Here is a 13702-nt window from a genome sequence, read left to right as displayed (position 1 = left end):
TGCTTCTGGGGAGGCCTTAGGAAACTTACAGTTATAGGGGAAGGCAAAGGGGAAGCAGACACATCTTACGTGGCCAGAGTAGGAGCAAGGGGGCGCGGGAGGAGGTGCCACACACTTTAAACAACCAGATCTCAAGAACACTTTCAAGAGGACAGTACCAAGAAGATGCTGTTAAACCATTCATGAGAAATTCACCCCTATGATCCAGTCACCTCCCACTAGGCCCCACCTCCAAGATTGGGGATTACATTTCAATATAAGATTTGGGTGGGGACACACATCCAAACCATATCAGCAGTATTGGACTTTTTTCATGAAAGAGAAGGGGCACAAGAGGGTGTCTGGAGCTAGCCTCTAGAGTGTTGGTATGGAAAATCTCTCCAGTGTTTGAAAAGCATACCAGTTGCCTAGTCTTCCATTAATTGTTCAAATGAAGAAACCCAAAAAGCAGAACTTCCTAAGGGTCACACAGCCAGTTACAGGCAAAAGCCAGATGTCCTGGTTCTCAGTCCTTGCCTGTCCCGTTCTGCCACAGATACTGCAGCCAGAGGCCAGGCATGGTAGCTTATGCCTGTAATCCCAGCACTTTGGGAGGCCGAGGTGGGTGGGTCACCTGAGGTCAGAAATTCGAGACCACCCTGGCCAGCATGGTGAAACCCCGTCTCTACTAAACATACAAAAATTAGCCAGGTATGATGGCACAAGCCTGTAATCTCAGCTACTCAGGAGGCTGAGGCAGGAGAATCGCTTGAACCCGGGAGGTGGAGTTTGCAGTGAACCAAGATCGTGCCACTGCACTCCAGCCTGGGCAACAGAGTGAGACTCAGTCTCAAAAAAAAAAAAAAAAAAGAAAAGTGTAAAGATATAAAGAAAAAATGTTTTTGTATACTTGCACAGTGTGTGTTTTAAGCTAAATGTTATTACAAAAGAGTCAAATTTTAAAGTTAAAAAGCTTATAAAGTTAAAATGTTACATTAAGCTAAGGGTAATTTATTATTGAAGAAGGAAAATTTTTCTTTTTAGAGACAGAGTCTTGCTCTGTTGCTCTCACTGGAGTGCAGTGGTATGATCCTATCTCACTGTAGCCTTAAACTCCTGGGCTCAAGCGATCCTCCTGCCTCAGCCTCCCAAGTAGCTGGCACTACAGGCATGCACCACCATGCCCAGCTAATTTTTTTTTTTTCCTGTGGAGATGGGGTCTCACCACGTTGCCCACACTGATCTCTAACTACCAGGCTCAAACAATGCTCCTGCCTTGGCCTTCCAAAGTGTTAGGATTACAGGGGTGAGCCAGTGCACCCAGCCCATTTTTTATACTGTTTTTTACTGTACCTTTTCTAGGTTAGATATGTTTAGATACACAAATACCATTGCATTACAGTTGCCTACAGTATTCAGTACAGGAACATGCTGCACAGGTTTGTAGCCTAGGAGCAGTAGGCTATACCATATAGCCAAGGTGTGAGTACACTATACCATCTAGGTTTATGTAAGTATACTTTATGACTGCACAATGACAAAGTCATCTAACAACACATTTCTCAGAGCATATCCCCATTGTTAAGCATGGGAACTATATAATGCCTTTATTATAGATACATGACTGTATAATAAGGGCTATATGATAAGCCAGAGTTACCAGGGCACTTGGGAAACTTATTTTTTTTATTTTTTAGAGACAGAGTCTCTCTCTGTTGCCCAGGCTGGGATGCAATGACATGATCTTGGCTCCCTGCAACCTCCTCCTCCTGGGTTCAAGCGATTCTCCTGCTATAGCCTCCTGAGTAGCTGGGTCTACAGGCACACACCACCACGCCCGGCTAATTTTTGTATTTTTAGTAGAGATAGGATCTCACCATGTTGGCCAGACTGGTCTCTGACCTCAACTCCTGACCACAAGTGATCCACCTACCTCAGCCTTCCAAAGTGCTGGGATAACAGACCTGAGCCACTGCACCCAGCCTACAAAATGTTTTTTAAAAAATTAGCCAAGCGTGATGGTGCATTCCTATTAGTCCCAGCTACTCAGGAGGCTGAAGTGGGAGGACTGCATGAGTCCAGCAGTTCAAGGCTGCAGTTAGCTCTGACTGCACCACTATACTCCAGCCTAGGCAATAATGCAAGACCCTGTTGGGGGGGTGGGGGGAAACGTGTGTGTGTGTGTGTGTGTGTGTATATATGTATATACACACATGCACAAAACATAGAATTTACCATTTTAACCAGTTTTAAGTGTACAGTTAGTGGCATTAAGCACATTCATAGTGTTGTGCAACCATCACCACCATCCATATCCAGAATTTTTCATCTTCTCAAACTAAAACTCTCCACCTATTAAATACTAACTCCCCATTCCTCCCCCACTCACTGGCAACCACCATTTTACTTTCTGTCTCTGAGTTCAATTATTGCAGGTACCTCATACAGTATTTGTCCCTTTTTTTTTTTTTTTTTTTTTTTTTTTTTTGAGACAGTCTTGCTCTGTTGCCCAGGCTGGAGTGCAGTGGCACAATCTCAGCTCACTGCAACCTCCTGCTCCCAGGTTCAAGCAATTCTGCCTCAGCCTCCCGAGTAGCTGGGACTACAGATGCATGCCACCACCCCCTGCTAATTTTTTGTATTTTTAGTAGAGGTGGGTTTTCACCATGTTAGCCAGGATGGTCTCAATCTCCTGATCTCATGATCCACTGGCCTCAGCCTCCCAAAGTGCTGGGATTATACAGGCATGAGCCACCACTCCCAGCCTTGTCCTTTTTTTTTTTTTTGAGACAGGTCTCACTCTGTGGCCCAGGCTGGAGTGCAGTGGCACAATCATGGCTCAGTTCAGCCTCAACTTCCTGGACTTGAGTGATCCTCCCACCTCAGCCTCCTGAATAGCTGGGGCAACAGGTGTGCACCTCCATGCCCAGGCTAATTTTTTTTTTTTTTTTTTTTTTGTATCTTTGTTAGAGGTGGGGTTTCTTCTTTCTTCTTTTTCTCTTTTGTGTTTTTTTTTTTTTTTTTTTTTTGGAGACAGAGTCTCGCTCTTGTCACCTAGGCTGGAGTGCAGTAGCACAATCTCAGCTCGTTGCAACCTCCGCCTTTCGGGTTCAAGCAGTTCTGCCTCAGCCTCCCTAGTAGCTGGGATTACAGGTGTATGCCACAACACCTGGCTAGTTTTTGTATTTTTAATAGAGACGGGGTATTGCCATGTTGGCCAGGCTGGTCTTGAACTCCTGACCTCGGGTGATCCGCCGGCCTCGGCCTCCCAAAGTGCTGGGATTACAGGCGTGAGCCACCACACTCGGCAAGATGGGGTTTCGCCATGTTGGCCAGGTTGGATTCAAACTCAAGGGATCCGAACAGCTCGGCCTCCCAAAGTGCTGGGATTACAGGTGTGAACCACCGCACCCCGGCCCAGCATTTGTCCCTTGGTGGACTGCCTTATTTCACTTAGCATAACGTCCTCAAGGTTCATCTATGTTGCAGCAGGTGTCAGAATTCCCATTGTGGTATACGCCCCATTTTGTTTATCCATACATCTGTTGATGGGCATTCAGGCTGTTTCTGCCTTCGGGCTGTTGTGAAGAATGCCGCTATCAACACGGGTGTGAGAATATCTGTTCAAGTCCCTGGCTATATTTAAATTCTTTTGGATATTTAGCCAGAAGTGGAATTACTGGATCATCTGGTAATTCTATTTTTGATTTTTTGAGGAACCACCAATACTATTTTTCACAGCAGCCGCAGCATTTTACACTCCCACCAGCAATGCACAAGGGTTCCATGAAATCACTAATTTTATAACTAACTTTCTTCCTGATTACATGTTCACTGTACTACATTTAGAAAATGCAAAAAATAAAATTTAGAAAATTAAAATTCTCCTTACTCTACATACTGGGACAGGACTTGAATTTTTATTATCCCCAACAAAGGGAAGTGAGCGTTTTTCTGGGACGATTGCGTTGCTATAGTGCCGAGGCCTGCCCTGCCGGAACCCAAGCTCCGCCGATCCCGCCGTCCCCGCGACCCCAAGGATCAGCAGTTGAAGTTCACGCAGTTGAACTGGCTTCTGAGTGTATTTGTGGATAATTCCTGGAAGGGTCGCAGACACGACATGGGGTTGTCACATTCTCTGTGGGTCTGTTTCCTCGTCTTTAAAAGCCGTCTCTGCGTTGCTAGGGCAAAGCATAAAATGTTTAAGGAAAGTGACTTGTCTAGAAAAGCACGTGCTACAAACACACCATCTACGTTCCGAACTGAACTTCGGTGTTTTGACTGGAGGGCACCTGAGGATGTCAGTATGGTCCCGCAAACACCAGCACCCAGATTGGCAAGCAGGGGGCAGGAGAATTTCCCGCCCCCTCTTACTTCTTTAGGTGTCTATTGGTTGATTTTACCATCAGTCGCCCCTATCCTCCTATCATCGCTGCTATTTGTTCATACTCTCATTGGCCCTACCTGCAGTCGCTCTACGTAAGGGGCGTTCCAGAGTCAGCCACTGGAAGTCGCTGGATTCGGGTTTTAAAAAACGCCGGCGGTGAAGTGGGCGGAGCGAGCGATTTGAACGCGAGCGGCGCGGACTGCGGCCAAGCACCGGCTCCTGTGAGGCTCGCGGCCCAGCGTTCTCTGGACTCCCCAGAAGCCAGCCTTTCGCTCCCGGACCCGGCCGCCCGAGCAGGAGCCGTGGGGCCGGGCGCCGGCACCCTCCGCGGCGTGACATGGGCCCGCGCCGCCGGAGCCGCAAGCCCGAGGCCCCGAGAAGGCGCAGCCCGAGCCCGACCCCCGGCCCCTCCCGGCGGGGCCCCTCCTTAGGTAACTGGCCGCGGCCCATCTCGTAGAGGAGAAAACCGAGGCTCGCAGGCGGAGCCCGGATCTCCCGAATCCCGATCCCGTGGCCTTCCCTGCTGGGGGACAACGCGGTTCCGCCGTCTGGCATCCGCTCCGGGCACGGGCGGTGGCAGCCCTGCGAGGGACTGGAGCAAGCGGTTCCGAAAGCGTGAAGGGACCGGCGCAGCCACTTGGCCCCTAACGCCGTCTTCTTGTTAGGACTAGCGGTTACCCAGCGCCCACCGCCAACCAGGCATTGCGTCCCACTGTTCGTGCGTTATCTCAGCTTCATATCGTGCCCATTTTACAGCTAATGAGAAAGCCAAGGCACAAGCCGGGGAGCTTGAGCAGAGTCACACAACTTGTTCTGGCGGACACGGGATTTCCAATCCTCTGTGTTTGTGCATTTTTAGATTGCACAAGTATTGACTGCTTTCGGTGACGATTTCAAACAGGAGTCCTCTTAGGAGGTGTCTTTCAGGTTTTTTTTCCCCTTCCGGGACAGGCTCTTAGGCCTCGAACCGAGGCCTTCTGCGCTGCTCACGCTGTTGCGTTCCAGAGCTTGTGTCCGGGGAAAGAGGGGCCAAAGTCTGTGTCTTCATTGTCTGTGTGGTAGGCTGGTGGATGGGAGACCCAAGGGCAGGAGGAGGCAGATGCCTGTGTGGTACACGGTGGCAACAGCTGCTTTACTTATCTCTTAACTCTTGCTGCATAGCTAGGAAGAAGATGGGAAGTGTATTGGAGAGTTTGTCTGTTTCATTGTTTTTTGTAGAGACTCGGTCTCCCTATGTTACCCAGGCTCGTCTCAAACTCCTGGTGATCCTCAAGTGATCCTCCTGCCTGGGCCTCCCAAAGTGCTGGGATTACAGGCATGAGCCACTGTGCCTATAGGCTTTTTGTTTTTTTGTGTTTTTTTGAGACCTATCGCCCAGGCTGGAGTGCAGTGATGCCATCAGGGCTCACTGCAGCCTCAACTTCCCAGGCTCAGGTGATTCTCCCACCTCAGCTTCCCGAGTAGCTGAAACTACAGGCATATGCCACCATGCCGGCTAATTTTTTGTATTTTTAGTAGAGATGGGGTTTTGCCATGTTGCCTAGGCTGGAGTAGGTTGTTTCTAGATGTTGCTGTTGCGGATGGGATTTTTTTTCTTTCCCAAAACACAAGCATTTAACCTTTGCATCCAGCCAACTTGCTGACTTCTCGTTCATCCTAGTCTCTTTTAGTTGCTTCAATTGAAATTTTTAAGTAGACTATTATGTCATCTGCACATAACTTTAGAATCTTTCATTTTCGTCTCTAAACATTTTATTTCTTATTGTATGGTATTAGTAAGGCCCTGAGACTCACTAAGAGTGGTGTTTTGGCCATCTTTGTCTTATTTGTAATTTTAACAGGAATATGAAGTATGATGTTTGCTGTTGCTTTCCAAGGTAGAAGCATCCTTCTACTCCTGATCAAATGGAAGGTTTATCTCAAATGGGCAGTCAACACTTCTTGGCAGTCCTACCACCTTTGTCTGGTATTCTTTCTTCAGTTTTAGAGACCGAGTCTCACTCTGTCGTCCAGGCTGTAGTGCAGTGGTGCTATCTTGGCTCATTGCGGCCTTGACCTCCTGGGCTCATGCAATCCTCTTGCTTCAGCCTCCCGAATAGCTAGGATGACATGTGCACCACCATGCTTGACTATTTTTAAAGCTTTTTTGTAGAGACAAATTGTTTTGTCTCTACAAAGAAAAGCCATCGTGCCTGCCCTTTGTCTGGAATTCTTGCTTTTCCATTCTCCCCATGACTATTTCATACCTTTTTCTCCTTCCTCGACTTCCTACAGCTCCATTCCCCCTACTCTTAGCCAATGATGGCCTTGACTAGGTGTCCCCCTTCCTATCAAAGCTCTTCCTCCTTCTACATGGGGTCTTGGTCATATCCTTCTTTCACCTACAAAGGAGCTTTCTACCTGTGCTTAGATAAATCCAGACACTTAACACTGGCATTGGCACATGTGCTCTAGTATTTATGATCTTTTTTTTTTTTTTTTTTTTTTTTTTTTTTTTTTTGAGGCAGAGTTTCCCTCTTGTTGCCCAGTCTAGAGAGCAACGGTGATCTTGGCTTACCGCAACCTCCACATCTTGGGTTCAAGTGATTCTCCTGCCTCAGCCTTCTGAGTAGCTAGAATTACAGGCATGCGCCACCACATCTGGCTAATTTTGTATTTTTAGTAGAGATGGGGTTTCACCATGTTGGTCAGGCTGGTCTCCAACTGCCAACCTCAAGTGATCCGCCTGCCTTGGCCTCCCAGAGTGCTGGGATTACAGGTGTGAGCCACCGCTCCCAACCATATTTATGATCTTAAGAGAAAGGGCAGGGGTGTTTCCTTGACCCCACATTCTCACTTCCCTATACCTCCCATTTCTCTCTATTTCCCTTCATAGCTCTCCTTTTAAAATAGCCAGACTTGTTAGGTCCACATACATTGCGTCTGATTCCTCACTTCCTAGTGACCCTACAACCCACTCCAATCTGACTCCCCACAACCAGTATCCCACTTCTAATTTGCTTGAACTACTCCTGTCAGGGTCACCAGCACCTTTTGTAGTGCCAAATCCAGTAGGCGGGTCTGTGTTCTTACTGTGTCTCAGAAGCATTTGATGCAGTGGGCCTCTTTCTCCTTGAAGCATTCTGTTCCCTTGGCTTCCATGCCACTGTGCACTCTGGCAGTTCTGCTTAGTGTTCTTTACTGCTTGTGCTGCCTCCCTCCGCTCCTTGATGTTGGACTTCCTTGACATTCTTTTCCTTTCTACCCCCTCCCTAGATGGTCTCATCTCCTCAGTGGCTCTAAATCCCACCGAGATTTACATTGACAGCTCTCAAATTTATGTATACCTGGATCTCTCCTCTAACCCCAGATACCTATATCTAACTGCCTTTCTATCTGAAGGCTCGTGGTTATGTTAAACTTAACACACCCAGAACTGAACTTCTGGTTACTCCCCTCCAGCCCCTTCATCCTCAGTTTGCCCATTTCAGTAAATGGCACAACTACCCACCCAGTTGTTCAAACCACAAGCCTGGGAGACCACCATCTCCAATACAAATGCAAGTCCAGATAATTCTACTTCCAAACTGCTCCTTAATCACTCCATTTTCACCATCTCTGCTCCCACTACCCTAGTCCAAGCCACCAGCGTCTCTCAAGAGCAACTGTGAGAGCCCCCTAATCAGCTGCTAATCCACTTCCACTCTGTCCCTTTCCACTTCTTTCCTTACACAGCAGCTGGAGTGACCTTCAACATCTCTATTCTGCTTAAAACTCTTCCCTGGCTTCTTCTTACGTTAGGATTAAATTCCATCTCTTCATGTTGGCATTTCAAGACCCAACTACTAAATTTTTGATCCCAGTTCTTTTCCATGATCTCTCTAATTGGTTACTTTTCAGAACCACTTGTCCTTGGTTCATGGATTTCATATCTCTGTTACCTCTCTGAGATTGTTATCCATTTTTCTCTCGAGGTTTCTATCTCTTTTCTCTATTAACTCAATTTCGTCTGGTATTGGTTATTTTGTTTGTTGAGTTTGGTTCCTTTCTTTCATGGTATTGGCCTTCTTAAATTGTTGGGTGATCTTTAGTTGTGTTCATCTTCACATTTTCTGTGAATGCTATGTCTTGTTTATTTTTTTATTTTATTTATTTATTTTTGTTTGTGACGGAGTCTTGCTCTTGTTGCCCAGGCTGGAGTACAGCGATGCAAGCTCAGCCCACTGCAGCCTCCACCTCCTGGGTTCAAGCGATTCTCCTGCCTCAGCCTTCCAAGTAGCTGGGATTACAGGTGCCCGCCACCCCGCCTAGCTAATTTTTGTATTTTTAGTAGAGATGGGTTTCTCCATGTTAGTCAGGCTGGTCTCGAACTCCTGACCTCAGGTGATTCACCCGCCTTGGCCTTCCAAAGTGCTGGATTACAGGCATGAGCCACCGCACCCAGCCCTATGTCTGTTTATTAAAGACTGCCTCCAGTGACTGGATTGCCAACTGGTGGTGGGGAGGGAGGGAGGTGTCAGTAGCTCGTCTCCTGGGTATGGGTCCTCCCTCTTTTAAATGTCACCAGTCTCCTGGACACTGCCCTGTTTCATTGGCTTATGTTCCCTAGCCTCACCCAGGGATGATCTTCTCTGCCGGCTGCCTGGCACAGGCCGTCTCTGGATTGTCTCACCTTCCCCACTTGCTCTTGCAGCTCTTCTAACACTTTGTGATTAGTTTATTGTATTAAATGCCTTCTGTTGAACTTGGTGTAGAGTCTCTTTCCTTGGCTGGATCTTGAATAACATTTCTGAAACAATTTTATCCTTCAAAATGTTATTTTTGTATTTTGTTTGTTTGTTCAACTTATCGGAGGTTCACTCATCTTGGTCCTTGGTTGTAATTATGGAGCAACTGTGCTGTTTTTTCTTTAACTTTCATTTTCACTAACTTATTATCTAATATTTCTTTTGTTCTATCTTGTTATGGTTTACTTTAATAACTCTCTAATACTTAATTTGAATGCTTAGCTCAGATATCTTTTAATGTTCTTGTTTTCTAATAGGTACACTTTAAGGCTATGCATTTTCCTCTAGTGCTATTTTGGCTGTATCTCATAGATTTTGGGGTATGGGCTTTTTATTGTTATTCATTTCTAAATAGTCTAATTTCAATTAAGTTTCCTCTTCAACACAGGGTTAGTTAGAAGAAACTGGTTTTTATATTCATGAGTTTTTAATTTCTGATTAGAGAATTTGACTTTTTTGATTTCTATTTTTGGGAATATTTTTAAGGTTATTTTCTTTTTTGTTCTTGTTGGAACCAGGATTTGAGCCAAAGACTCTGACTCCACAGCCCAGGTGCCTGACACTGGCACTGAGTTAGGCCATTCCTTACACAGGTCTCAGCTTGGCCACTAATGAGGGCTGACCAACTGTCTTCACCTCGCTGGGCCTCAGGATAATCAAGACAAGAGAATTGTACTAGTCCCTCAGATTCTTTCCAGCTGTAAAAAACAAATAAGAAATCGAAAAACAAAATAATTGAGCTTCCAATCTAGGTGAGAAAGATCTAAGACTTGTACAAAGTCCTGCAAAGCCCAGAGGAGGACGGTCACCCATCTGTTTGGAAGGGATCAGGATTCGGGAAAGGCTTCATGGAAGAATTAGCATTTAAAATCAAATGCAGAGGATCATTCACTCATTCATTTAACAAAATATTTATTTAGCACCTATTTGCCGTTTTCTAGTTGCTGAAGATAGCAGCAAAATAACTATATATCAGGTTGATGCAAAAGTAATTGTGGTTTTTGCCATAACTGCAATGACTTTTGCACCAACCTAATAAAAAGACAAAAATCCCTGCTCTGTGGAGTGTAGGCACATAGATATAGTTTAGTGATTTGACAGCTTACCTGACTCAGCCAAGCTGTGAGGCATCACCTATTTTCCACTGAACTTACCTTTCTTTTGCTCAGGCCCTTCCTCCCGTCAACATGGTCGGCGGAGACAAGCTTGGCTAAAGGAGATCCGAAAGCTTCAGAAGAGCACACACCTCTTGATAAGGAAGTACCCCTTCAGCCGCCTGGTGAGCTCTGGGAGCTTCCCACCAACCCCTATACCACCCTCCTTTTTAAAATTTTCCCAGATATTAGGGACCCTACTGTCTCTTACCTAAATGACCAAGGGATCTCTTTTGTAACCTGGTAGGGGAATCTTTTCTGAAAACATGAGCCCTCCAAGAGCACCTTGTACTTCTTTATGGAATTGATTTCTAACCCCTACTACCTTTTTAAAACTGTAGTTTTTGACTACATAAATAGGAACTCTCTCATTTGTCCACCCTTGGATCCCTTTTGCTATCCTGGGAGATTGCTTCCCATCACCCAGTTACTGGTGATTTCCCCATCACCAGTAAGAGATCCGCCAGTTCCTAAGCTCCCAGGAGTCAACACCTGCTCCTAATTGGGTCCTAAGATTAAGGGCCAGGAAAACATAATGGAAAGGGGGATTCACTGGAACTCATGGAGAGCATCATTGTCCCTTGAATCTCTCTTCTGTTACTCCCTACTCCTACTCCTCCCCATCCCCACTCCTTCACAGGCAAGAGAAATATGTGTTAAATTCACTCGTGGTGTGGACTTCAATTGGCAAGCCCAGGCCCTGTTGGCCCTACAAGAGGTAAGAAGGCACCAAGGCACAATTGGGTGAGGGCTGAGTGGGAGAAAGAGGCAGCCTAGAATTCTCCAAGGCTGACTGGAGTGTCACATGCTGAATCTGACCTCCTGGAAAAGAACAACAAGGTAACCCCTGAGGGTTTGGAGGCTGGATTCTGTGTGGTGACAGCAGAATTCCCTGGCAAAGTTCGGTCTCATTCTGTGAACAGTTTCCTACAGTCCTTTGTGCCCTCAGAGATTAAGTTTAGCGGGTCTGCAAGAAAAAGCAGCCTATGCCCCTTCACCTGTGTCCATCTTTTTTTCTCTTTCTGTCTCCAGGCAGCGGAAGCATTTCTAGTTCATCTCTTTGAAGATGCCTATCTCCTCGCCTTACATGCCGGCCGAGTTACTCTCTTCCCAAAGGATGTGCAACTGGCCCGGAGGATCCGGGGCATTGAGGCGGGACTCGGCTGAGCTCCTGCGCCCAGTGTTTCTGCAGGCTTTCCTGCTCAGCCAGGGGGTAAGCGCACCCGCTTTCTCATGACTGGGGCTGGAATTTCTCAAGGAATTTCCTTTCTCCATCCTTAGTCCCTTGCCACCTCACCTTCCCTTTGTTCTCTAGTAAAGGTTTGATCTAGTTTTGACTGTCTGGGACTATGTGGCTTGTGCCCTTTTGTACAGTGTTAGATAAAAGATATCCTTCTATTAAATAATGACCAGATGACCCCAATTTCTTTTGGTTGTTATTGTTGTTGTTTTATTTTTATGAAACAGGGTCTCACTCTGTCACCAGTGGTGCCGTCGTGGCTCGCTGCAACTCCTGCCTTGGCCTCCCAAAGTGTTGAGATTATAAGAATCAGATGACCTCATTTTGATTAAGAGAAAACTTTCTCTTTTTTGATTAAGTTTTCTTACTTTTGAAAATGGCTTGTTAGTAAGTGTGCTTCCTTAATTTCAGGGATGATACCAGGGACTCTCTGGAGCCATGATTAGATCCAGTGGACTCTGCGATGCTGTCTGGACTTTGCTGTCTCTGAACAGTATGTGCATGTTGCTTTAAACTTTTTTTTTTTTTTTTTTTGAGAAGAAGACTGCATGACTTTCCTCTGTAACAGAGGTAATATATGAGACAATCAACACCATTCCAAAGGCCTGAAAATAATTTTCAGATAAAGAGACTCCAAGGTTGACTTTAGTTTGTGAGTTACTCATGTGACTATTTGAGGATTTTGAAAACATCAGATTTGCTGTGGTATGGGAAAAAGGATATGTACTTATTATTTTAGATCTTTCTGTAGTATTTACATTTTTTACTATGTGTACATTTGTACTTCTATTTGACACATAAGGAAAAAAATAAGAGGAGAACACTTTGAGCAGTTGCCTGGAAGGCTGGGTATTTCCAGCATATAGACCTCTGCCCTTCAGAGTAGTCTCACCATTAGTGGCAGCATCAAGTAACTGAGTGGACTGTGCTTGTCCACACATGTGTAGCTTTTCAGAAACTTAATTGGGGATGAATAGAAAATCTGTAAGCTTTGATGTTCTGGTTCTTTCTAGTAAATTCCTGTCAAAATCAATTCAGAAATTCTAACTTGTAGAATTTAACATTTTACTCTTGTAAATCATAGAAGATGTATCTTATCAGTTCAGGATTTTAAAGTACCATTTCGATGCTTTTACAGGTATTTTCGTAGTGTCTTTGTAGAGAGATAATAAAAATCAAAATAATTATTTAATGAAAATGGACTTACTGTTATAGCATAGAGATTATACTATACTTTTTGTACGTTAACAATAAGTTCTTTGTTTGCAAACAACCACAATTTAAACAAGATAATTAAGGGAGGTGGTTTTGCTTCTGATGGAGTAGAGTATGACCAGATGAAAACCTTGCCCTTCTGTTGTAACTGAAAGCAGTTTAAAAGATTTCCAGAGACATGGGAAGTGTCGCCCAAAGATATGAGATCTGTATGTGGTGAAAATGATTAGTGAGGGCAGACTACTAACAATGATGTGTCAGTCAACTGAGGTCAGAGACAGATTAAAGAGATGCACAAAGTTCTATTGTTTAATACTTTTTTTTTTTCCTGAGACGGAGTCTCTTTCTGTCGCCCAGGCTGGAGTGCAATAGCACGATCTCAGCTCACTGTAACCTCTGCCTCTTGGGTTCAAATGATTCTCCTGTCTCAGCCTCCCTAGTAGCTGGTATTACAGGCATCCACCATCATGCCTGGCTAATTTTTGTATTTTTGTAGAGACAGAGTTTCACCATGTTGGCTAGGCTGGTCTTGAACTCCTGACCTCAAGTGATCCACCCGCCTCAGCCTCCCAAAGTGCTGGGATTACAGGCGTGAGCCACCACACCCAGCCTGTTTAATAAATTTTAAGCCTTTGGAAAAACCTCTTCCTGTTTGACATCAGCTTATTTTTATGCAGGCATTCGAATAAAGCTTATCTAGTCACAAATATATTTAATGTTCTTGTCAATGTCGTTAGTTAAAAGAGTATAATCTTCCTCTAGTTTTCGTTAAATTGACACTTCTCAGCTCTCTTGAAATTGTACTAACCAGTATATTGCTGCAATACATGTACATCACGTTCAAATGCCAGGCAGGAACCGGGCTCTCAGCACCACATGGTATTTATATGATAACATGAGAGTAAGTGGTTTACATCATGATATTGTTACATAATATTGTTACAATTTACTATAAATTTTG

At 45.1% G+C, this 13702-nt stretch overlaps 1 protein-coding gene across 1 annotated transcript; it reads left to right on the top strand.

Moving 5' to 3' along the window:
• The first annotated feature begins 4533 nt into the window (after nt 1-4533).
• Nucleotides 4534-12724, top strand: CENPA (centromere protein A). The gene is made up of 5 exons (XM_005576339.5): nt 4534-4797; nt 10302-10411; nt 10927-11004; nt 11319-11499; nt 11938-12724. Exons 1-4 carry the CDS (start codon nt 4704-4706, stop codon nt 11451-11453), a joined length of 417 nt encoding a protein of 138 aa, XP_005576396.1. The 5' UTR covers nt 4534-4703; the 3' UTR covers nt 11454-11499; nt 11938-12724.
• The last annotated feature ends 978 nt before the right edge of the window (nt 12725-13702 follow it).

This window comes from Macaca fascicularis, chromosome 13, assembly GCF_037993035.2.
Source record: "Macaca fascicularis isolate 582-1 chromosome 13, T2T-MFA8v1.1".
Classification (NCBI taxonomy): Eukaryota; Metazoa; Chordata; class Mammalia; order Primates; family Cercopithecidae; genus Macaca; species Macaca fascicularis.
Note: the sequence above shows the minus strand (reverse complement) of the source record. Positions and strands in the feature narration are given on the sequence as shown.